Source organism: Rhinoderma darwinii, chromosome 1 (assembly GCF_050947455.1).
Source record: "Rhinoderma darwinii isolate aRhiDar2 chromosome 1, aRhiDar2.hap1, whole genome shotgun sequence".
Classification (NCBI taxonomy): Eukaryota; Metazoa; Chordata; class Amphibia; order Anura; family Rhinodermatidae; genus Rhinoderma; species Rhinoderma darwinii.
Genome location: NC_134687.1, coordinates 389889064 through 389915287, shown reverse-complemented (window position 1 = coordinate 389915287; position 26224 = coordinate 389889064). Strand labels below are relative to the sequence as shown.

The 26224-nt window shown below is 46.0% G+C and overlaps 1 protein-coding gene across 1 annotated transcript in view; it reads left to right on the top strand.

Moving 5' to 3' along the window:
* Positions 1 to 26224, top strand: part of LOC142742514 (G-protein coupled receptor 54-like) — a 91130-nt gene that overhangs the window by 10717 nt on the left and 54189 nt on the right. Inside the window, exon 2 of the mRNA XM_075852338.1 lies at positions 16182 to 16306. Within this exon, the coding sequence (XP_075708453.1) occupies positions 16182 to 16306 (125 nt within the window). The remainder of the gene's footprint in view (positions 1 to 16181; positions 16307 to 26224) is intronic.

Genomic DNA, 26224 nt, shown 5'->3' with positions numbered 1-26224 from the left:
CTGCCACGGATTCTGATTTAGCTTCTGATATCGCGGCTGATCAGGGTGCAGCTCCCGGGAACGTCCCTGGGGACAAACTGTTTGTTCCCCTGCAATACCGGCTAAGGGTACTCAGGGAAAACCATGACTCTGCTCTATCTGGTCATCCTGGCATCTTGGGCACCAAACACCTCATTACCAGAAACTATTGGTGGCCTGGGTTGCCTAAAGACGTTAGGGCTTACGTCGCCGCTTGTGAGGTTTGCGCTAGGTCCAAAACCCCTAGGTCCCGACCTGCGGGCCTACTACGTTCCTTGCCCATTCCCCAGAGACCTTGGACCCATATCTCCATGGATTTTATCACCGATTTGCCTCCATCTCAGGGCAAGTCGGTGGTGTGGGTGGTAGTAGACCGCTTCAGCAAGATGTGCCACTTTGTGCCCCTTAAGAAGCTACCTAACGCCAAGACGTTAGCTTCTTTGTTTGTGAAACACATCCTGCGTCTCCATGGGGCCCCACTCAATATCGTTTCTGACAGAGGGGTACAATTTGTTTCCTTATTTTTGGAGAGCCTTTTGTAAAAAGTTGGAGATTGATCTGTCCTTCTCCTCCGCCTTCCATCCCGAAACTAATGGCCAAACAGAGAGGACTAACCAGTCCCTGGAACAATATTTAAGGTGTTTCATCTCTGACTGTCAATTCGATTGGGTCTCATTCCTTCCCCTTGCTGAATTTTCCCTGAATAACCGGGTCAGTAACTCGTCAGGGGTCTCCCCGTTTTTCTGTAATTTCGGGTTTAACCCAAGGTTCTCCTCCGTTTCCCCTGGTTGTTCCAATAATCCTGAGGTAGAGGATGTTCATCGGGAACTGTGCACTGTCTGGGCCCAGGTTCAGAAGAACCTAGAGGCGTCCCAAAGCGCACAAAAGATTCAGGCGGATAGTAGACGTTCTGCTAACCCCCGGTTTGTCGTCGGGGATTTGGTCTGGTTGTCGTCCAGGAACTTGCGCCTTAAGGTCCCGTCCAGGAAGTTTGCTCCCCGATTTATTGGGCCTTATAAGATCATTGAAGTCCTCAACCCTGTATCCTTCCGTCTGGAGCTGCCCCCATCCTTTCGCATACATGACGTCTTCCATGCCTCCCTCCTTAAACGCTGCTCACCGTCCTGGTCCCCCTCGAGGAAACCTCCTGTTCCCGTTCTCACCCCTGAGGGGGTGGAATTCGAGGTGGCCAAGATTATTGACAGTAGGATGGTCCAGGGCTCCCTCCAGTACCTGGTCCATTGGAGAGGGTACGGGCCGGAGGAGAGGACTTGGGTACCTGCCCGTGATGTTCACGCTGGGGTATTGATCAGGAGGTTCCACCTTCTCTTCCCTACTAAACCGGGTCCTCTTAGTAAGGGTCCGGTGGCCCCTCATAAAAGGGGGAGTACTGTTAGGGATCTGCCAGGTACTACATCTAGGTATACTCCTGGGATTAATCAATCCACACCTGAGGCCAGACCTGTTCGACTGACACCATCTCCCACCAACCAGGGTGGCAGGCTCAGGAGTGGGAGAGCCTATCGCGGCCTGCTCAGTCGGAGTTAGCTCCGCCCCCTGTCCTTTATTACCTGCTGTGTTCTCCTCCTCAGTGCTTGTAATTCTTTTGGATTCCTGGCCCCACTGCTGCTTGCTCCAGCCTGCTTCTGCCGTGCTTCTGCCTTGCTGCTGTTCTGCTTAACCCGCTTTGCTTTGCCTCCGGCTTGCTTCCTCCTCCGTGCTCACTTGGGTATACTCCACTTTATCCTGGTCCTGACAACTCATTCACCGCTCCGTTTCCTCGTGGCGTTCCGTGGGCTACTGCCCCTTCCCTTGCGTGTTCCCTGTTTGTTCTCCCATGCACTTAGACAGCGTAGGGACCGCCGCCCAGTTGTACCCCGTCGCCTAGGGCGGGTCGTTGCAAGTAGGCAGGGACAGGGCGGTGGGTAGATTAGGGCTCACTTTCCCTTCACCTCCTTCCTGCCATTACAGTTTCGAATGCTGTGGTCGCACAGGAAAACTGTGCGGGAGGAGGGAGAGACAACAAGAAATGACGGAGTTGGAACGCCTGCCAGTGTGGGAGATATCCAGGGTCAGTGTTGTCAGTTAATTGTGAGACCGTTTTCCAACTGTCATTGACAATGTAATTTTGGGCATGGGTCTCTCGAGTGGAGCGACGTTACATAGTTACATAGTTACATAGTTTGTACGGTTGAAAAAAGACATATGTCCATCAAGTTCAACTAAGGGATGGGAAAGGGTAAGTAAAAAAAACCTATGTATAATAGTGTATAATACTATTATATTCAGGGGCGCAGTGTATGGTAGTATTATATTCAGGGGCACAGTGTATAATACTATTATATTCAGGGGCGCAGTGTAAAGTACTATTATATTCAGGGGTACAGTGTATGGTACTATTGTATTCAGGGGCACACTGTATGGTACTATTATATTCAGGGGCACAGTGTATAGTACTATTATATTCAGGGGCACAGTGTATAGTACTATTATATTCAGGAGCACAGTGTATAGTACTATTATATTCAGGGACACTGTATATGGTACTATTGAATACAGGGGCACAGTGTATAATACTATTATATTCAGGGGCACAGTGTATAATACTATTATATTTAGAAGCATAGAGTGTGGCATCATGAGAATTTTATCTTCGTTTATAGCTGTGGAAATGTTGGAAAAGTGAAGAACCGAAGACATCTGAGCCGCAAACTGCAGAAAGTCATCATAGAGGTCTGGACCGGATGGAGAAGAAAAGAGGAAAAGAACGAAAAAGAATCTGAGACGCCACCTTTGAGTCACTCAATGTAAATGTTTATTCTCCCTGTGACAGATCAGTACTGTAGTCACTGTATGATCTGCTGTGAGATGACGGATGGTAGCATTGTTTTTAGTTAAACAGCAACTCCCAGCATATCCTAACCATTGTTCAGGCTGCACTGGGAGCTGTCCTTTTATGTCGTACAAATTTATACGGCAGGGGTTAAACTGGATTTGCAAATGATCTCTGTACTGAATTGTATTTGTTCTGGTGCTGTATATATGTACTTAGCTTTGTTCTGGTGCTGTATTTATGTATTGAGCTTGGTTCTGGGGCTGTATATATGTACTGAGCTTTGTTCTGGTGCTGTATTTATGTACTGAACTTCGTTCTGGTGCTGTATTTATGTACTGAGCTTGGCTCTGATGCTGTATGTATGTACTGAGCTTTGTTCTGGTGCTGTATATATGTACTGAGCTTGTTTCTGGTGCTATATTTATGCATTGAGCTTGGTTCTGCGGCTGTATATATTTAATGGGCTTCGTTCTTGGGCTGTATTTATGTACTGAGCTTGGTTCTGGAGATAAATATATATGTACTGAGCTTTGTTCTGGTGCTGTACATATGTACTGAGCTTGGTTCTGGAGTTATAGATATGTACTGAGCTTGGTCCTGGCACTGTATTTATGTACTGAGCTTGTTTCTGGTGCTGTATATGTACCAGCTGCCGCGCCGTTCCCCGCCTTCCCCACGGCCTCTGCTCTGGTTCCTGCGCCCTCCATTACCTCATGCTCATCCCGAGCTCTACTAACCAGATCCGGGCGCTCTGCTGGCCCTGGGCGGCATCAGGTAAGTGAATCCCTTACCTCCCTCCGTGGGCGTCATCTTCGATGTGCGGCTGCAGCCATGAGATGGCGCGGGCTGACTCGTCCTTTCTTAAAGGGCCAGCACACGCCTTAATGCAAAGACTTCCTATTTAAGGATCCTCCTTCCTCTTATCCATGCTTGTGCAACCCAGTTTCCCGTGAGTTTCCCTGTACCCTGGTTCTCTGTTTCCTTGCCTTCTGCCTTTGTTTGGATTTCCCGTTGTGACCTCTGCCTGAACTTGTCTATCCTTGCCTGCCGCCTGCCTTGACCTATTGCTATCCATACCCGTAACGACATCTGCTGCCTGTCCTGACTTCTGTCCTAACCATCCGACCGCCTCTAAACCCACTGTGCCAAGCGTTTCCCTGGGTTCCAAACACCATCTCCCAGATGACACAGAGGATCCACAAACAAACCGGTGAGAACCGTTATAGTATATATGTGCTTTGTTCTGGCACTGTATTTATGTACTGAGCTTTGTTCTGGTGCTGCATATATGTACTGAGCTTAGTTCTGGGGCTGTATGTATGTACTGAGCTTGGTTCTGGTGTGTATATGTACTGAGCTTGTTTCTGGTTCTGTATTTATGTACTGAGCTTTGTTCTGGTGCGGTACATATGTACTGAGCTTTGTTCTGGAGTTATAGATATGTACTGAGCTTGGTCCTGGCACTGTATTTATGTACTAAGGTTGTTTCTGGTGCTGCATATATGTACTGAGCTTAGTTCTGGGGCTGTATATATGTACTGAGCTTGGTTCTGGTGTATATATGTACTGAGCTTGTTTCTGGTTCTGTATTTATGTACTGAGCTTTGTTCTGGTGCTGTATATATGTATGGAGCTTGGTTCTGGGGCTGTATATATGTACTGACCTTGGTTCTGGGTCTGTATATATGTATTGTGCTTTGTTCTGGGTCTGTATATATTTACCTTCTCTTAAGGTAAAAGTATATGTTAAATCTCCTTTTACCTTAAGAGAAGATAAATATATACAGTAAAATCTAAGCCTAAAAAAACCATGGAGGAATCTCAGTTTTTTCCAATTCACCCATTATATGGTACTTTAAATGGTACCAATAAATACTACAACTTCTCCCGCAAAAAAAATAATCCTTCACACACCACTCCATTGATGTAAAAATAAAAAAGTTATAAAGCTCCTGACCTCTTTAGTGTCTCAAAGTTTTCAGCTTTTCCTCTTCTGTATGGCTCATCCTGCTTTTACAGCAAATTCAAAACCGTGCCAGATCTGTGGCCGCCTAAACAGAAATCTGCAAATATATACAGTACAACATCTTCAGATTTCTGTCTTCAAGGTCCAGGGGGGAGCCCAGACTTGAAAAAGTATCCGGGGTCCATGGTACCCTTAATCCGCCCCTGATTCAGACCCTGTACTTACTTGAAGCACCTTTGGCAGCGATAACAGCCTCCAGTCTTCTTGGGTAGGATGCCACAAGGTTTGCACACCTGGATTTGGGGATTTCCTGCTATTCCTTTCTACAGATCATCTAAAGCTCTGTCAGTTTGGATGGGGATCGTCAGTGGACAGCCGATTTCAGGTCTCTACAGAGATGTTCGATTGGGTTCAAGTCAGGGCTCTGGCTGGGCCATTCACAGAGTTGTCCTTAAAGGCATGGTGTTGCCCGAAAAACATGTTTGTTTTTTTTTATTAAACATTTAGTGTGTGGGTGATTAAACATTGTTCAAATTTTTTTTATTTTTTTCACGAGTCAGGAAATATTATAAATTATTTCTAATTTATAATACTACCCATTTTTGGTCACTAGATGGAGCTATTTCCCAAAATTGCAGCATTGCAACATTGGGTTAAAAGCTCTCGCTCTAGTGAGCTCTCAGCATCCCCCCCTCCTTTATCCTGGCTAGTGCCGGGATAAACGAGGGGTTTGAACGGTGTAACCTCCTACACTGTGTGTCGCCATTTTTTGAGCTAACACACAGCGTAGTAGGTTTACATACAGTAGTAAACACACACAAACACGAACATACATTGAAATCTCTTACCTGCTCCTGCCGCCGCGGCTCCCTCCGGCCCGTCCGCTCCGTTTGCTGCCGCTGGTCCAAGTGCACAAATCCGGAAGCCGCGACCGGAAGTAGTAATATTACTGTCCGGCCGCGACTTCCGGTCCACAGGAAAATGGCGCCGGACGGTGCCAATTTCGAATTGGACTGTGTGGGAGCGGCGCATGCGCAGTTCCCACACAGACGCCGTACACGGAAGTCAATGGGACGGGAGCCGTTCGCAGTCCCTATGGGACTGTGGCTGCCGTATTCCATGTCTGTATGTGTCGTTAATCGACACAGACAGAAATGGAACAAAAAATGGCAGCCCCCATAGGGAAGAAAAAGTGTAAAAATAAGAAAAAGTAAAACACAAACACACAAATGAATATAAACGTTTTTAATAAAGCACTAACATCTTTAACATATAAAAAAATAATTTGTGATGACACTGTTCCTTTAAGCCCCTACTGTAAAGGATCTGCCAGACACAGCTTCTGTGCCGACGCCTGTGGTCAATCAGTCTGCATCTGCTCCTAGGTCTGATAGAGTGACTCGATCTGCTACCACTCAGGCTGGTAGGCTGGGGAGTGGGAGAACCTATCACAGCCTGGCCAGACAGAGCTAGCTCCCGCCCTCGGTCTATTTATACCTTAATATCCTGCTCTTCCTTTCCCTGTGATTCTGTCTTGTTTCCTGGCTCTGCTGTTCCTGCTAGTACTATTGACCTCTGCTTCAAATTGACCCTGGCTTTACTGACTACGCTCCTGCTCTGCGTTTGGTACCTCGTACACTCCTGGTTTGACTCGGCTCGTTCACTACTCTTGTTGCTCACGGTGTTGCCGTGGGCAACTGACCCATTTCCCTTAGCTTCTGTGTATCCTTGTCTGTTTGTCTGTCGTGCACTTATTGAGCGTAGGGACCGTCGCCCAGTTGTACACCACTGGCTCAGCAAATGCAGGGTCTATCCCTACAGGTCCAAGCCCTGGCTCAGAGGTGCAACCAGCGTGATGCTAACCAGGTAGTGCCCTCCACCTCACCTCTTGAACCCTACCTGAAGTTGCCTGACCGGTTCTCAGGGGACCGGAAGACTTTTTTCTCCTTTCGGGAGAGTTGTAGGCTCTATTTCCGATTAAGACCCCACTCCTAAGGTTCTGAGAGCCAGCGAGTGGGTATAATTATGTCCCGGCTCCAGGACGGCCCCCAAGAATGGGCCTTCTCCTTGGCTCCTGATGCCCCTGAACTTTCCTCTGTTGACCTTTTGTTTTCTGATCTCGGGCTCATCTATGACGAGACTGATAAGACTGCCTTTGCCGAGAGTCAGCTGGTGACCTTACGTCAGGGTTAGAGACCCGTTGAGGAGTACTGTTCTGACTTTAGGAAGTGGTGTGTAGCTTCTCGGTGGAATTACCCTGCCTTGAGGTGCCAGTTTAGATTGGGTCTGTCGAATGCCCTGAAAGACCTATTAGTTAGCTATCCCTCTTCTGACTCTCTAGATCAGGTTATGGCTTTAGCGGTACGTCTTGACCGACGTCTCAGGGAACGACGACTTGAGCGTTTTTGTGCCTTCTCCTCTGGCTCCCCCATGATGGCTCCCGAGGTTCCGTTGCTTCGTTCTTCCACGGGAATCTCGGATAAACCAATGCAACTCAGGGCCTCCGTGTCTCCCCAACAACGTAGAGAGCTCCGCAGGAAGAATGGTCTCTGCTTCTACTGTGGGGATGACAAGCATCAAGTGAACAACTGTCCTAGGCGTAAGGAATAAGCAGCCGGAAAACTTCCGCGCCTAAGTTGACCATCGGGGAGGTCGCTTGGGCGCACAGGTATTTCCCGTAAACATGAAACCTAATAAGATCTTGCTTCCCTTTCAGGTCTCTTTTGAGGGTAGGTCTGCCACCGGCAGTGCCTTCGTGGATTCAGGGTCTTCTGCTAATATCATGTCTGTGGAATTTGCTATGTCTCTAGCTATGCCATTGATTGATTTGCCTAAACCTTTCCCGGTAGTGGATATCGACTCCACTCCACTTGCTAATGGTTATTTTACGCAGCATACCTCTGTTTTTGAACTCATTGTTGGCTCCATTCATTTGGAGCAGTGCTCTGTACTGGTGATGCAGGGATTATCGTCCGATTTGGTTTTAGGCCTTCCCTGGTTGTAGATGCATAATGCCACGTTTAACTTGAATGCTGGGGATCTTACCAAATGGGGTAATGAATGCATGACGTCCTGTTTTTCTGTTAATTTTATTTCTCTCCCTGAGGAGGTGAACACTCTACCTGAGTTTATTCAGGACTTTGCTGATGTTTTTTCTAATAAGGCCTACGAAGTGTTACCTCCTCATAGAGAATACGATTGCGCAATCGATTTGGTACCTGGAGCTAAGCTCCCTAAGGGTAGGATTTTTAATCTCTCTTGTCCCGAACGTGAGGCCATGAGAGAATATATCCAGGAAAGCCTGGCCAAGGGTTAGATTCGCCCCTCTACTTCTCCGGTATGTGCTGGCTTCTTCTTCGTAGGGAAGAAGGATGGTGGTCTTAGGCCGTGCATCGATTACCGAAACTTGAATAAGGTCACTGTAAGGAACCAGTATCCCCATCCTTTGATTCCTGATCTCTTCAATCAGGTTCAGGGGGCCCAATGGTTGTCTAAGTTTGATCTTTGGGGGGCTTATAACCTTATCCGAATCAGAGAAGTGGATGAATGGAAGACTGTGTTTAACACGCCCGAAGGTCATTTTGAATACCTTGTCATGCCCTTTGGGTTGTGTAATGCTCCCGCGGTCTTCCAGAATTTCATAAATTAGATTTTAAGAGACTACCTGGGGGTATTTCTTGTAGTGTACCTTGATGACATACTTGTGTTTTCCAAGGACTGGTCCTCCCACATTGAGCATGTAAGGAAGGTGCTCCAAGCCCTTCGGGAAAACAAACTATTTGCTAAATCAGAAAAATGTGTGTTTGGGGTGCAGGAGATACCAGTTTTGGGTCAAATCCTCACTCCTAATGAATTCCGCATGGACCTTGCCAAGGTTCAGGCTGTGGCTGAATGGGTCCAACCTGCCTCCCTGAAGGCGTTACAGTGCTACCTGGGGTTTGCTAATTATTACAGGAGATTTATTGCTAACTTCTCGGTCATCGCTAAGCCTCTTACGGTTCTTACTCGCAAAGGTGCTGATCTCCTCCACTGGCCTCCGGAGGCGGTCCAGGCTTTTGAGATCGTTAAGAAATGCTTTATCTCTGCCCCAGAGCTGATTCAGCCTAAGCAAAGCCTAACTGGAGCATTCATCGTAGAGGTTGATGCCTCCGAGGTGGGAGTGGGTGCTGTCTTGTCCTAGGGTACCAGGTCCCTCACCCATCTCCGTCCCTGTGCCTTCTTCTCCAGGAAGTTCTCGCCCACTTAGAGTAACTATGACGTGGGCAACCGCAAACTCTTAAATGGGCATTTGAAGAGTGGCGCCACTTCTTGGAGGGGGCTAGGCACCAGGTAACGGTCCTTACCGACCACAAGAATCTGGTTTTCCTAGAATCTGCCCGGAATCTAAACCCGAGACAAGCTCGATGGGCGTTGATTTTTACTAGATTCAACTTTGTGGTCACCTATAGGGCTGGGTCTAAATATTAAAGCTGATGCACTGTCGCATAGCTTCATGGCCAGCCCTCCTTCGGAGGAAGATCCTGCTTGTGTTTTGCCCCCAGGTATAATCATATCCTCTGTTGATTCTGACTTAGTCTCCGAAATTGCGGCTGATCAAGGTTCAGCTCCCGGGAACCTTCCTGAGAACAAGCTATTTGTTCCCCTGCAATTCCGGCTAAGGGTACTCAGGGAAATTCATGACTCTACACTATCTGGCCATCCAGGCATCCTGGGTACCAAGCACCTCATTGCTAGAAACTATTGGTGGCCTGGGTTGCCTAAAGACGTTAAGGCCTACGTCGCTAAGACGTTAAGGCCTACGTTGTAAAATTTGTGCTAGGTCCAAGACTCCCAGGTCCCGACCAGCGGGCTTACTATTTTCTTTGCCCATTTCCCAGAGACCTTGGACCCATATCTCCATGGATTTTATCACCGATCTGCCTCCATCTCAAGGCAAGTCGGTGGTGTGGGTTGTAGTAGACCGCTTCAGTAAGATGTGCCACTTTGTGCCCCTCAAGAAACTACCCAATGCCAAGACGTTAGCTACCTTGTTTGTCAAACACATCCTGCGTCTCCATGGGGTTCCTGTCAATATTGTTTCTGACAGAGGGGTACAATTTGTTTCATTGTTTTGGAGAGCATTCTGTAAAAAGTTGGAGATTGATCTGTCCTTCTCCTCGGCCTTCCATCCTGAAACTAATGGCCAAACTGAGAGGACTAATCAGTCTCTAGAACAATATTTAAGGTGTTTTATCTCTGACTGTCAATATGATTGGGTCTCCTTCATTTCCCTCGCCGAATTTTCCCTTAATAACCGGGTCAGTAACTCGTCAGGGGTCTCCCCCTTTTTCTGTAATTTTGGGTTTAATCCACAGTTCTCCTCCGTTTCACCTGGTGGTTCCAACAATCCCGAGGTAGATGTAGTTCATCGGGAACTGTGCACAGTCTGGGCCCAGGTTCAGAAGAACCTAGAGGCGTCCCAGAGCATACAAAAGACTCAGGCAGATAGAAGACGTTCTGCTAACCCCTTGTTTGTGGTCGGGAAACTGGTGTGGCTGTCTTCAAAAAATTTGCGTCTTAAAGTTCCGTCCCAAAAATTTGCTCCCCGGTATATAGGGCCGTACAAGGTCATTGAGGTCCTTAACCCTGTCTCCTTCCGGCTGGAGTTACCCCCATCTTTTCAAATACACAAAGTGTTTCATGCCTCCCTCCTGAAACGCTGCTCCCTGTCCTTGGCTACCTCGAGGAAACCTCCGGTCCCTGTTCTCACCCCTAAAGGGGTAGAATTCGAGGTGGCCAAGATTGTGGACAGCAGGATGGTCCAGGGCTCCCTCCAGTACCTGGTCAATTGGAGAAGATACGGGCCTGAGGAGAGGACTTGGGTACCCGCCCGGGATGTTCACGCTGGGGTATTGCTCAGGAGGTTCCATCTTCGGTTCCCCAATAAGCCAGGACCACCTAGGAAGGGTCCAGTGGCCCCTCATAAAAGGGGGGTACTGTAAAGGATCTGCCAGACACAGCTTCTGTGTCGGCACCCGTTTTTAATCAGTCTGCATCTGCTCCTAGGTCTGATAGAGTGACTCGATCTGCTACCACTCAGGCTGGTAGGCTGAGGAGTGGGAGAACCTATGACAGCATGGCCAGACGGAGCTAGCTCCCGCCCTTGGTCTATTTATACCTTCATTTCCTGCTCTTTTTTTTGCCTGTGATTCTGTCTTGTTTCCTGGCTCTGCTGTTCCTGCTAGTACTATTGGTTTCAAATTGACCCTGGCTTTACTCACTACGCTCCTGCTCTGCGTTTGGTACCTCGTACACTCCTGGTTTGACTCGGCTCGTTCACTACTCTTGTTGCTCACGGTGTTGTCGTGGGCAACTGCCCCATTTCCCTTAGCTTCTGTGTACCCTTGTCTGTTTGTCTGTCGTGCACTTATTGAGCGTAGGGACCGTCGCCCAGTTGTATGCCGTCGCCTAGGACGGGCCGTGCAAGTAGGCAGGGACTGAGTGGCGGGTAGATTAGGGCTCACCTGTCTGTCTCCCTACCCCGACATTACACCTCCTGTGTTGTCTTGGCTGTGCGCTTAGGGTCATTGTCTTGTTGGAAGGTGAACCTTCAGTCCAGTCTAAGACCCACAGCACTCTGGATCAGGTTTTCATTAAGAATATCTCTGTACTTTGGTCCATTCATCTTTCCCTCAACCTCAAACAGTCTCCCTGTCCCAGCCTTTAAAAAACACCCCCACAGCTTGATGTTGCCACCACCATGCTTCACTGTAGGGATGGTATTTGGCAGGTGATGAGCAGTGCCTGATTTCCTCCAGACATGATGCTTACAATTGAGGCCAAAAAGTTCAATCTTGGTTTCATCAGACCGCAGAATCTTGTTTTCTCAAAGTCTTAGAGTCCTTTATGTGCATTTTGTATATAGGGCCACACAACCCTCTGTAGATAGCGCCACACACAGACCCCTTAAGATTCTGCCACACAAAGTCGCCCTAGCAGATAGTGCCACACAGCCCTCCTTGTATATAGTGCCACACAGTCCCCTTGTATATAGTGCCACAAAGATCCCTACTTGTGTATAGTGCCACACAGCCCCCCTTGTATATAATGCCCCACAGCCCCCCCTTGTATATAGTGCCACAAGCCCCCTCCCTTGTAGATAGTGCCACACAGCCCCCCTCCCTTGTAGATAGTCCCACACAGCCCCTTGTAGATAGCGCCAGACACAGCCCCTTGTAGATCGCTCCACACACAGCCCCATGTAGATAGTGCCACACACAGACCCCCTGTAGATAGCGGCACACACAGATCCCCTGTAGATAGCGACACACACATACCCCCTGTAAATAGAACCTCACAGACCACCCCCCTTGTAAATAGTGCCATACAGTCCCCCTAGTAGATAGTGCCACACAGCTCCCCCTTGTATATAGTGCCACCCTGCCCCCTTGTATATAGTGCCACCCTGCTTCCCCCTTGTATATAGTGCCACCCTGCTCCCCCATGTATATAGTGCCACCCTGCTCCCCCTCATATATAGTGTCATCCTGCTCCCCCCCTCGTATATAGTGTCACCCTACCCCCCTTGTATATAGTGCCACCCTGCTCCCCCCTTGTATATAGCGCCACCCTGCTCCCCCCCTTGTACATAGTGCCACCCTGCCCCCCTTTTATATAGTGCCACCCTGCCCCCCCTTTGTACATAGTGCCACCCTGCCCCCCTTGCATATAGTGCCACCCTGCTCCCCCATTGTACTTAGTGCCACCCTGCTCCCCCCTTGTATATAGTGCCACACAGCCCCTTGTAGATAGCGTCAGACACAACGCCTTGTAGATAGCGCCACTCATAGCCCCCTGTAGATAGTGCCACACAGACCCCCTGTAGATAGCGCGACACACAGTCCCCCTGTAGATAGCGCCACATAGACCTCCCCTTGGAAATAGTGCTATACAGCCCCCCTAGTAGATAGTGCCACCCTTCTCCCCCTTATATATAATGCCACCCTGTCCCCCTTTTATATAGTGCCACCCTGCCCCCCTTGTATATAGTGCAACACTACTCCCCCTTGTATATAGTGCCACCCTGCTTTCCCCCCTCGTATATAGTGCCACCCTTCTCCCCTTCATATATAGTGCCACCCTACCCCCTTGTATTAAGTGCCACCCTGCTCCCCCTTGTATATAGTGCCACCATGCTTCCCCCTTGAATATAGTGCCACCCTGCTCCCCTCTTTATACATAGTGCCACCCTGCTCCCCCTCTTGTATATAGTGCCACCCTGCCCCCTTGTATATGGGGTCACCCTGCTCCCCCCCTTGTATATAGTGTCACCCTGAGTTTTTCATTTTTAATAAATGTGCAAAAAGTTTTCACAGAATGATGGGGAAACATTTGATTTATTTCTTATTTTAACAACAAGGCCTCAACATAACAAAATGTGAAAAAAGTGAAAGAGTCTGAAGACTTTTCGAATGCACTGTAACATTTATTTGATGAAACTGGAATACCCCTTTAACTTAGATCAGTTGGTCTCTTTCTGATTACAGTGAACACAAGTAATTATTCGAAATCATCTGTAGACTAGGGACATCTTCCATTTTGTAGGGCTCTAGTGGTGATTAGGAGAAACTTAAAATATGTACCAAAGTCTATGTATAACATAATGAACATTAAGACTCATTTACCTCACGTTTTCGCTTAGTTTTAAAGTTTACAGCAGGGAAAGCACCCTGTGTATACGTTAAACATAGACTGTGACGGATGCCTAACAGTGGCATCCATCACTCATAGACTATTATGTGATACGTTTAACGTATACATCATAAATTCTCGTATCCTTTTTATGACGTAAAATGTTAAACGGATACCATAATAGCCTATCGGTGAAGGATGCCACTATTAGACATCCTTGTCACCCATAGACTATTATGGCATCCCTTTAACGTATATGTCTTGAAAAGCTTCTAAAAATCCCATGGCATATACGTTTAACGGATACAGTGGTATACATCATCCATAGGCTACAAAGACAAAAATGTGTATACTGCGCAGTATACATTCTTTTGCGGGATCACGTTGTATTGAATAGTATAATCTACTAAACTATTCCATACCTCGAAAATAAAAATGAAAACCGATGTATACCAGCCCAACAGAGGCCAAAAGAACACTCACTCTTTTGGCCTATGTCAGGCTAATGGAGCCCTATGGACATGCTTAGCATGTACGCTGGGAGCTTTCTTGGCATACAGCAAAACGTACATGACAAATGTGATGTAAACAGGGCCCCGACTTGCCAGATACCTGCAAGATGTAATATAAAAAAAAGTAGCAAAATGTTCTATGCAGGAGTATTATATGACCACTTCCCTTCTTTGGTACATTTTTCCGGCAGAGTATCCGCTGCGTAAAGCAGCGCCGGAAAAATAAAAAAAAATGACATTCACTTTAATGGGAGAAAAGGCTGCAATACCTGCGAATCGTAGATTCACAGTTAGCAAGTAGAGACGAAAGGGAAGCAGCTCTCGTACGAGCACTGCGCCCCCTTCAAAACAGATGATCAGCGGAGGTCCCGGGAGTCGGACCCCGACCCATCAGCTATTAATGACCTATCCTGGGGATTGGCCATCAATTTTTACTGGCTGGAAAACCCCTTTAAAGCGTACCTAACTTTCAGCAGACCATGATTTTCTGCTGAAACACGGATGCTGAGGATGTTACAGGAGGAGCAAATTATAAAGCATCCAAGCAAGCTGATATACCCTGAAGGACATGGACAATTTCCTGTAGACATTTTTATTGCAGGGTGACTTGGTTGGCAAGATCATAGATGTCTGCAGGTAGGGGTGTATACATTGCAGTGCTTTTTCAATCCATGGCCTGCATATACTGTTATACTTCACACCGGAGAAGTAGATCCTCTAATCTGCAATTGATTTGGCGCTGGCTAGACTGAGGTTGGAGTCTAAGGAGTCTCCTCGTTCTTCACCCGTAACCCTCACAAGGAAATATGGTATTTCCCGCTGAAGAACTAGTAAAGAACTAGAAGTGGCATGGAACATAGTCAGGGGTAGTCACCATATTAGCAGTCAGGATGTAGCAAGCTGCAGGCTCAGACAGAACCATAGTCAGGAATGAGGCCAGGTGTCGATACCAGGAGTAGAAGCACAGGAACCAGGCGACAAATCTGAAGGGTGAGACAGGAGCCTAATCCAGGAACAACGCCGAGGTCAAGGTCAGATTCAGGAGTCAGGAACAGAGTCAATAGCAATAATAGGGACAATACCCAGGGAAGGTTCTAACTTTATGTGCAGGCAGGGAGACAAGGCTTTTAAATAGGTCGCCTGGGTGACATCAGAGGGATGCACCGGATGCAGTGGCAACGGAGGCTCCCGCAGTAGAGCTGAAAGAAGAGAAAGAAACCGTGGTGAACTTCAGGCCGTCTGGTTGCGTAGCAACCTGACATGGAGACGTATGTTGGAGCAGTGGCCACCTGCGGCGTGGGAATGAAGAGTATTGAGTAACAGACATAAAAAAGTTTGCTCATCACTGTTTTCCTTGGAAAGCTGCCCATCTATGTCCAACTTTGAGCTGCATTGTGCCTTGATCCTGTGAGCAAACTCAACGTAATCCCTTCCCCCCCACTATTTGCTTTTAGTGGAACGATGTCTGGGTAAGTTTTGCACTATTATGTTATAGATCACTAACCTGCATTAGTCAATTGCTTCGACTTCTGCTTTGTTCCCCATCAAGTCATCTTTTTGCACTGTTTCTATGGTTTATATGTTACCAATTTTCAGGCTTATGTTTTGGCCTGTTTGCTCTTATATGTATTCTCTGATGTACCCCTACTTCTCATTGAAATAGTAAATAATAAGGCAGTTAAAAAAATAAAAAATAGAATGCCCTCATTACATGAGACATGATGAAGAGATCTCCAGAAAACCTGTACCTGGTAGTCCTCCATACAGTTGGCAGGGGGTTGGCTGGTAGAATCACTTCAATGCTGCCAGAGCATCAGGTTGAATTAGCTGCTGAATCTTTCTTCTACAGCATTTGTCATGACATGTGTTGCATAGTTTTAAATCCTATTTGGTATTTTGATTGTAACGTTATGGCTTATTCCAATCTTGCAATATATGTGAGGCTGTGTTATGACACTGTCTCATGCAGTCATAACATAACTAATTGTTGACAATACACAGAGGTAAAGAAGAAATTACTAATTGAGTTTATTTTTTAAAAGTTCATTATTATTAGTTTTGATACAGATCATTTCTCTGATCTCCGAAATTCAGAATATTAGATTTGCAGTTAAAAGTAGGGTACCAAAATTCTAATTCATTGACCATATTTAAGCATATAAATCCTTTGTCTTCACAGCAAATCTTGCCACGACAGACATAACTTTCCTTGTTTGTTGTGTCCCTTTTACTGCAACACTTTATCCGCTTCCCAGCTGGGTGTTTGGAGACATGATGTGCAGAGGTGTAAACTATTTACAGCAGGTAAGTAGTCTACATATAAGCTATTATGTCTGGTTTGGACAACCCCTATGCATTTGCATGGTCCCCTGACAGAAGCTGCCAATCGTCCAGCTAGTTTTTAATTTACCTGCAGAGATGCTGCAGGAGAAAAGAAACAATGGGCTGTGGATGCCCTGGTTCCTCCAAAAGGATAGGTGCTATTTATAGCAGCACTCCGATCTGGCTGATAGAGGTGGGTCCAAGTAGAAGACAAGGCATACAGAAGAGGTTTGTGTAAATAAAATAATAATAATAAATAAAAGTCCTTGATATGTATTTTTCAAGTGGCAGCAGGAAATGGCAGGCATTACAGCAATGCTATGGTCAATAACGACTCTGTTCAAAATGCGTAAGCGTCATTCAACTTACCTGGATATATTTTTATATGGATGTGCTGGAAAAACTTCTTCTTATTCTTATAATATTCTGCAATGTTGATCCAGAAGAAGGCAAAACCCCCATGAGGCAAAAAACAATTTTACTCTTTCTAGGGAAAAATTCCTTCCTGACTCCAATATGGTATTCGGAAAAAAAAAGATCCCTTGATCAATGACCCATCTCCAGTAATGTAGTAAACAGAACTTGTAAAATTATTACACTCAAAGGCATCCAGGCCTATTTTGAACTCTATCAGCAAATTCACCATAATAACTTCATCTGGAAAAGAGTTCCATAGTCTCATTGCTCTTACAGTAAAGAATCCCCCTTCTATGTTTGTCTTGAAACCTTCTTTCCTCTAGACGCAGAGAATTCCCCCTTGCTAAAGTTACTGTCCTGGACATAAATAGAGAGAGATATCTGTATTGACCTTTGATATATTTATTGCATAGTTATTTGGTCACCCCTCAATGTTCTTTTTTCTAAACAAAATAACCCTAATTTTGATAATCTTTCTGGGTACTGTAGTCCACTAATTCCATGTATTACTTTAGTTGCCTGCCATTAAACCCGCTCAAGTTCTACTATGTCTTTCTTGTGCACTGGTCCCCAAAACTGTAGACAATATTCCATGTGCGGTCGTACTACAAATGTAAAAAGCGGTAGAACTATGTTCTCGTCATGTGCATCTATGCCCCTTTTGATTCACCAGATGATCTTATTTGCCTTGGCAGCAGCTGCCTGACACTAGTTGCTATAGATAAGTTCATTATCAACTAAAATTCCTCAGTTCTTTTCCCTGTCAATTTTACCCAGTATTTTACCATTTAGTATGTAATAGTGACATGTATTTTTCCTTTCCCAAGTCCATAACCTTACATTTGCCACTTCTCTGCCCAAGCATCCAGCTTATCTAAATCAATTTGTAAAATAATACTGTTCTTCTTCTGTGGTAATTACTTTGCACAGTTTAGTATCATTTGCAAAAATTAACATTTTACTGTGCAACCCCTCTCCAAGGTCAATAATAAATACAGTATATTAAACAGCATAGACCCTAATACTGATCTCTGTGGTACTCTACTAGAAACGGTGACCCAAAATGAGTATGTACCGTTAATAACCACCCTCTGTTTTCTATCACTGAGCCAGTTACGAACCCACTTACACACATTTTACCCCAGTTTAAAAATTCTCATTATGTACCAATGTTTTATGTGGCTTAGTATTAAAAGCATGGGAAAAATCAAGACATATGACGTCCAATGACTCCCTCCAGTCCAGTCTAGTGGTTTCCTCCTTATAGAAGCTAATGAGATTATTTTCATAGGACCAATCCCTCATAAACCCATGCTAATATTTAGTTTTACCTTTATTCTCATTGAGATACTCCAGGATAGCATCTCTTAGAAAACCTTCAAACATTTTACCCACAGAGGTTAAACTTACAGGTCTAGTTTCCGGGCTCACTCATTAACCCCATTTTGAATATTGGCACAACATTTGTAATGCATCTTGTGAAACAGACCCTGTAATTATAGAATCCTTAAATATGAGAAAAAAGGATGTGTCTATCACTGCTGTAATGTCCGTGGCTGCGGGCTGTCAGCTCCAATCCCCTGCTGACAGCCGCAGCCACGAGTCGGCAAGCGCTGGCCCCAGCCTCCTCCTCAGGAGACGCCAGCACCCGCTTCCACTCACCTCAGCCGGATCCCGTAGGGTGCGCGCGCACGCCCATGCCCGCTCTTAAAGGGGCAGCGAGCGTACTGGACTTTTCATGAACTTTAACCCGTGAGTACGCTGGACTATAAGAGGGGTCCAGCCCCCTGATTCTATACCTGAGCGTTGTTGATGTTTCCTAGTTTGTCTATGTGATGGCCTCCTACTGTGTTACTGTTTCCTGTTCCTGTAACTGTACCTGTTCCAGTTCCTGTTCCTTGCATTCCATACCATCCTGGTCGAGCACTGTGCTGTGCCAAAGTCGTGTCGTGCTGTATTCCATGTCTGACCTGCTTCACCTCGCCTGACGTCTACCTGCTGCCTAGTCCCAGCCAAGCCTGCCCTGCTGCTGTCTGAGCTGCCACAGCTACGAATACGAACTATAGACATTCACCTGCGCCCTGTTGGCCAGCTGCCTTACCGCCAAGGCGCTACGGCCCAGTGGGTCCACAGACCCTTCGTGACAGTACATTCAGGCCATTGACTCCGCTGGTCGATTCAAGACTGTGATGACGTCTCAAGAGATGCGGGCGGATATGCTAGACCTCTGGTCTCGACAGGAACAACTCCTCCAGGCGTTGAACATTCTTGCACGTCGGCAGGAGGCACAAGCTGCTGTTCCTCCTACTACACCTCCTGGCAATGTTGATCCTCAGACTACACCTCTTAGCAGTGTTGACCCGCGTGTTTCTTTGCCACTTCCTGACCGCTATGATGGAGAAGCAAGTACCTGTCAGGATTGCCGAGTCATTATGCTGCATTTTCGGACATCTTTAGGGAGGCGGGAGGCGGAGACATTGCCTCCACATCGGGCGTATGACTGCCCTATCGAGTTGATTCCTGGTGCATCCCTTCCCCATGGTAGGGTATATCCTCTCTCCTTGCCAGAGACTATGTCCATGTCCGCCTATGTGAAAGAGAACTTGAAGAGGGTCTTCATACGAAAGTCTTCCTCCCCGGCAGGAGCCGGGTTCTTCTTTGTCAAAAAGAGAGATGGCTCTCTTCGTCCTTGTATCGACTACCGAGGTCTCAACCAGATCATGGTGAAGAATAAATATCCATTGCCACTGATCTCTGAACTGTTTGATCATATACGTGGTGCCAAGATTTTTTCTAAACTAGACCTGCGTGAGGCTTACAACCTAGTCTGGATTCGCCAGGGTGATGAATGGAAGACTTCATTTAACACCCGTGATGGACACTATGAGTATCTAGTAATGCCCTTCGGCCTGTGTAACGCTCCCGCGGTCTTCCAGGAGATTGTGAATGACATTTTCCGTGACCTCCTCTATGTTTGTGTAGTAGTCTACCTTGATGACATCTTGATTTTTTTCTCCAGATCCTATGACGCACCAGAGACATGTCCGTCAAGTTCTGCTACGGTTAAGGGAGAAACGTCTGTACGCCAAGTTGGAGAATTGTGTGTTTGACAGAGATGCTCTACCCTTCCTGGGCTATATCGTCTCGAACCAAGGTCTCGAGTTGGATCTTGAGAAGGTAAAGTCTGTTCTGGAATGGCCACGTCCTCAAGTCTTGAGGGCCATGCAGCGTTTTTTGGGATTCGCTAATTTTTACAGGCAGTTTATTCCAAACTTCTCCTTACTGACTTATCCCATCTCTAACCACACTAAGAAGGGTATGAATGCCAAGATGCGGACTCCCGAGGCAGAGTCCGCATTCAATAGCTTGAAGAGTGCCTTCACATCAGCCTCTATCCTCCATCATCCGGATGTCTCTCTGCAGTTCTCTTTGGAGGTGGACGCATCCTCTGTCGTTGCTGGCGCACTCCTGTTCCAGAGAGGTCCCAAGGGCAAGTCAAGGGTATGTGGATATTTCTCTAAGCTCTTCTCTTCCGCAGAATGCAACTACTCGATTGGGGATCAGGAGTTACTGGCCATCAAATTGGCTCTGGGGGAGTGGAGACATCTACTAGAGGGCGCAGCTCATCCGATCCTAATTTTTACAGACCACAAGAATCTGACCTACCTCCAGACGGCCCAACGGCTGAACCCTCGTCAGGCCAGGTGGTCACTGTTCTTTACAAGGTTCCAGTTTTAGCTCCATTATCGCTCGGCCGACAAGAATGTGAGGGCCGATGCCTTGTCCAGGTCTTTAGAGATGGAAGACACCTTGGAGAGTCCACAGAATATTATTGATCCATCTTGCATTATCTCTGTGAATCTCCTGCAAGTTGGGGTCATTCCTCCAGGGAGGACTTTTGTGGGCCTGGCTGATCATGGAAGAATCCTCCACTGGGGACACTCCTCTAGACTGGCAGGTCACGCGGGGGTCCGTAAGACCCAGGATCTGATTGCTCATCATTTCTGGTGGCCCACGCTGCCCAAGGACATTATGGACTTCGTTTCTTCCTGTTCTGTATGTGCAGCCAACAAGGCCACTCACTCCAGACCTGCTGGTCTACTCCAGCCATTGCCGGTGCCCAATGCTCCCTGGCAGCATATATCTATGGACTTTATTACGGACCTGCCTCTCTCTGCTGGATGCAGTGCTGTCTGGGTGGTGGTGGATCGATTTTCGAAGATGGCCCACTTTGTTCCTCTGACCGGTCTTCCTTCTGCTCCTCTGCTGGCCAAGCTGTTCATCCAACACATCTTTCGCCTGCACGGCTTGCAGCAGCATATTGTGTCTGATCAGGGAGTTCAGTTTACCTCGAAGTTCTGGAGAGCCCTCTGCGGACTCATCGGTATGAAGTTGGACTTTTCATCAGCCTACCATCCTCAGTCCAATGGTCAGGTCGAGAGGATCAATCAGATCTTGGAGAACCACCTACGCCACTTCATTTCCAAGCAGCATGATGACTGGGTGCAGCTGCTTCCGTGGGCTGAGGTCTCATATAATAATCACACTAGCGAGTCCACATGGAATACACCGTTCTGCATTGTTTATGGCCAGCACCCACAAATTCCTCTCCCGGTGCCCGATACTTCCGAGGTTCCAGTGGCTGAGTCCGCTTTTAGAGACTTCCTACAGATCTGGCAGCAGACTCGATCCTCCATCCTAATGGCAGTCGACCGCATGAAACGGAAGGCTGACACAAGGAGAAGAGAACTTCCTCAGTTTCTTCCTGGCACGAGGGTCTGGCTGTCTTCCAGGAATATCCGACTAAGGGTGCCATCATACAAATTTGCTCCCAGGTTCCTAGTACCCTTTGAGATCCTACAGCAGATCAACCCTGTCACCTATAAGCTTCGGCTGCCTCCTACCCTCAAGATCCCCAACTCCTTCCATGTCTCCCTCCTAAAGCCGATGGTTCTGAACCGCTACACCAAGACTCCTAGCCCTGTGGTTGCCTCCAGCGGCCCTTCAGACACCTTTGAGGTTCAGGAGATCCTGGACACCAAAAAAGTGAGAGGAAAGACCTTTTATTTGGTGGATTGGAGGGGGTTTGGTCCTGAAAAAAGATCTTGGCAGCCAGAGGAGAACCTCAATGCTCCTACTGTTCTGAAGAAGTTTCTCTCTCGATCTGGTCCCAAGAAGAGGGGGCGTATGAGGGGGGATACTGTAATGTCCGTGGCTGCGGGCTGTCAGCTCCAATACCCTGCTGACAGCCGCAGCCACGAGTCGGCAAACGCTGGCCCCAGCCTCCTCCTCAGGAGACGCTAGCGCCTGCTTCCACTCACCTCAGCCGGGTCCCGTAGGGTGCGCGCGCGCTCATGCCCGCTCTTAAAGGGGCAGCACGCGTACCGGACTTTTTATGATATTTGTCCCGTGAGTACCCTGGACTATAAGAGGGGTCCAGCTCCCTGCTTCTATGCCTGAGCGTTGTTGATGTTTCCTAGTTTGTCTATGTGATGGCCTCCTAGTGTGTTCCTGTTTCCTGTACCTGTACCTGTTCCAGTTCCTGTTCCTTGCATTCCATACCATCCTGGTCGAGCACTGTGCTGTGCCAAAGTCGTGTCGTGCTGTATTCCACGTCTGACCTGCTTCACCTCGCCTGACGTCTCCCTGCTGCTTGCTCCAAGCCGAGCCTGCCCTGCTGCTGTCTGAGTTGCCACAGGTACCTATTCGAACTATAGACATTCACCTGCTCCCTGTTAGCAAGCTGTCTTGCCGCCAAGGCGGTACGGCCCAGTGGGTCCACAGACCCTTCGTGATAACAGCACTTAATTCCCCTAGAACTCAGGGGTGTATGTCATCTGGACCTAGTCCATAGAAGTCAGAGGATCAGTTTTTACCGGCCACTTTTCAGTAATCAATCCTTGTAACGGCCGATAAAAACTGATTCTGGCCGAGGACTCCCCGCACACAGCGCTACTTTGAGCACTGAGCCCGGGGAAGCCCCTGACAGCACTGTCCATATATGACAGTGAAGTCAGGGCATTCAACCATGGAGTCCCCGACCAGAGAAACACAAGATCTCCGGCCGAGGACTCCTGTTTATTTAATTCAAGTACATTTTAGCGTTCGTTTTACTGTCTTTGGCAATAAGTCTCTCTGTTTCCAGCTTTGCTATCTTTATCAGATTTTTTGCATTATAGTGTTATAATGTTGACTAGACAAGTCAAATAAGGCAGATGAAAAAGCAAGTCCCATTCTCATTGGACTGGTGGCCAAGCATGCACAGTTCCACTGACAAAATTAACAGAAAACTCTATTTTTACTGGAGAGTAACTATTTATGTGAAGCCACGGAAAGTTGCACGCACAAATTTTTATAAATCTTGTCATATTTATGAATTCAAATTAATTTAAAGATTTTATACTGTAGCTTTAACTAGGACTGGCAAGCCACACAATAAGTATCAAAATACTAAATGCCTGGCGCAGCCACATACATACACTTTCCTGTATGCACTCACAATTAACGTCTTTTTATGGGGGTCAATCGGTATAAGGATTTTCTTGTTAATAACATAAACTGTAATAATATAGTTGTTCAATGCACCTGCAAAGCATGACGTGTGTGAGACTTAAGTATTTTATTCAGACATTTATAAATTAAAGGACCTACAAAATAAAATTAATCTTGCCTTGGAAACTGAATGAGCTCATGATGTACTTTATAAAGTATGTCACTCCATTCAGTGCACGAATGAAAGAAGTCTTGTTGCAGATTTGTCATAGAGTACATACACCTAGCATGAGGAGTATTAATGTCAACAGCTGCTCATTCCTAGAGCAATAGATTGAAATTCATACAAGGTTTTCATGACCTGAAATTTATTTTCTCTATGTCTTGCTTTCTTAAGATGTAGTTAGTGAAAAATGAATAAATAGAAAAAGGCCACATTTACTAAAACTGGCTAGGAGCTGGCGTAGATTATACAGTTATAAATGTTATACAGTAATTTTTTTTTTTTTAAAACATGAGTTTTTATTGAAAGTTTTAACCCCTTCCCGCCGCAGCCCTTTTTCAGATTTTCATTTTAGTTTTTTCCTCCCCACATTCCAAAAGCCATAACTTTTTTATTTTTCCATCAATATAGTCCTATGAGGGCTTGATTTTTGCGGAACGAGCTGTAGTTTTTCGTAACATCATTTATTGTGCCATATAATGAACTAGGAAACGGGAAAAAATTATTTGTGGGGTAGAAAATGAAAAAAACAGCGATTCCTCCACTGTTTTTTGCACGTCGGTTTTACGTAATTCACTGTGCAATTAAAACAACATGTTAACTTTATTCTGTGGGTCAGTACGATTACGACGATACCAAATATATATAGTTTTTTCTATATTTTACTACTTTTACAAGTAAAAACCTAAGTGTAAAAAATAAAATTTATTTTGTGTCGCCAAATTCCGAGAGCCATAACTTTTTTATTTTTCCGTCGATTAAGTGGTATAAGGGCTTATTTTTTGCAGGATAAGCTGTAGATTTTAATGATACAATTTTAGGGTACATGCAACGTTTTGATTTCATTTTTTGTGGGAGATGAAGTGACCAAAAAATAGAGATTCTGGCATTTACAATTTTTTTTTTACGGCGTTCACCGTGCGGGTTAAATAATGCTATATTGTAATAGTTCAGACTTTTACGGACGCGATGATACCAATTATGTTTATTTATTAATTTTTTTACTATGCTCTAGGGGGAAAATGGCAAAAGTTTTGTTTTTTTAAATTGTAATTTAAAAAAATAAATGTACAAATGTACATAAAAAAACAACTTTATTTTACTCATTTTCACTTTTTTTATTAGTCCCCCTAGGGGACTTCAACCAGCAATCATTAGATCGCTTGCACGATATACTGCAATACTAATGTATTGCAGTATATTGTGATTCTGACTGGCTTCTATTAAGCCCTGCTGGAGGGCTTAATAAAAGCACAAAGATGGCGGACCTAGGGGCCTTCATTAGGCCCCCAGGCAGCCATAGCAACCATCGCCATCCCCCCCCCCCGCAATTCCGTTGCGGGGGGCACGATGAGCTGTTAGAGGGGGTCGCCCCCCTCTTTCTAATGATTTAAATGCTGCAGTCGCTATTGATCGCAGCATTTAATGCGTTAAACGAGTGGGATCGCGCTCGAGCGTGATGCCGCTCGTTACTCTGAGGTGTCGGCTGTAACATACAGCCAACACCGGCATAGTATGGAGTTCCATACTTCCCCTACCTGACTTTGGGATATGGATACGTCAAATGTCGGGAAGGGGTTAAATAAACAATGCAGAATGTAATAAAGTAATATAATATTAAAGTATTAAACAAAAACACAATAATAATCTGTTAATATAATAACATAGTCATATAGATTACTTACTACATATATAAATAAATATATACAGTGAAGGAAATAAGTATTTGATCCCTTGCTGATTTTGTAAGTTTGCCCACTGTCAAAGACATGAACAGTCTAGAATTTTTAGGCTAGGTTAATTTTACCAGTGAGAGATAGATTATATTTAAAAAAAAACTGAAAATCACATAGTCAAAATTATATATATTTATTTGCATTGTGCACAGAGAAATAAGTATTTGATCCCCTACCAACCATTAAGAGTTCAGCCTCCTCCAGAACAGTTACACCCTCCAAATCAACTTGGTGCCTGCATTAAAGACAGCTGTCTTACATAGTCACCTGTATAAAAGACTCCTGTCCACAGACTCAATTAATCAGTCTGACTCTAACCTCTACAACATGGGCAAGACCAAAGAGCTTTCTAAGGATGTCAGGGACAAGATCATAGACCTGCACAAGGCTGGAATGGGCTACAAAACAATAAGTAAGACGCTGGGTGAGAAGGAGACAACTGTTGGTGCAATAGTAAGAAAATGGAAGACATACAAAATGACTGTCAATCGACATCGATCTGGGGCTCCATGCAAAATCTCACCTCGTGGGGTATCCTTGATCCTGAAGAAGGTGAGAGCTCAGCCGAAAACTACACGGGGGGAACTTGTTAATGATCTCAAGGCAGCTGGCACTACAGTCACCAAGAAAACCATTGGTAACACATTACGCATTAATGGATTAAAATCATGCAAGGTCCCCCTGCTCAAGAAGTCACATGTACAGGCCCGTATGAAGTTTGCAAATGAACATCTGGATGATTCTCAGAGTGATTGGGAGAAGGTGCTGTGGTCAGATGAGACTAAAATTGAGCTCTTTGGCATTAACTCAACTCGCCGTGTTTGGAGGAAGAGAAATGCTGCCTATGACCCAAAGAACACCATCCCCACTGTCAAGCATGGAGGTGGAAACATTATGTTTTGGGGGTGTTTCTCTGCTAAAGGCACAGGACTACTTCACCGCATCAATGGGAGAATGGATGGAGCCATGTACCGTCAAATCCTGAGTGGCAACCTCCTTCCCTCCACCAGGACATTAAAATTGGCTTGTGGC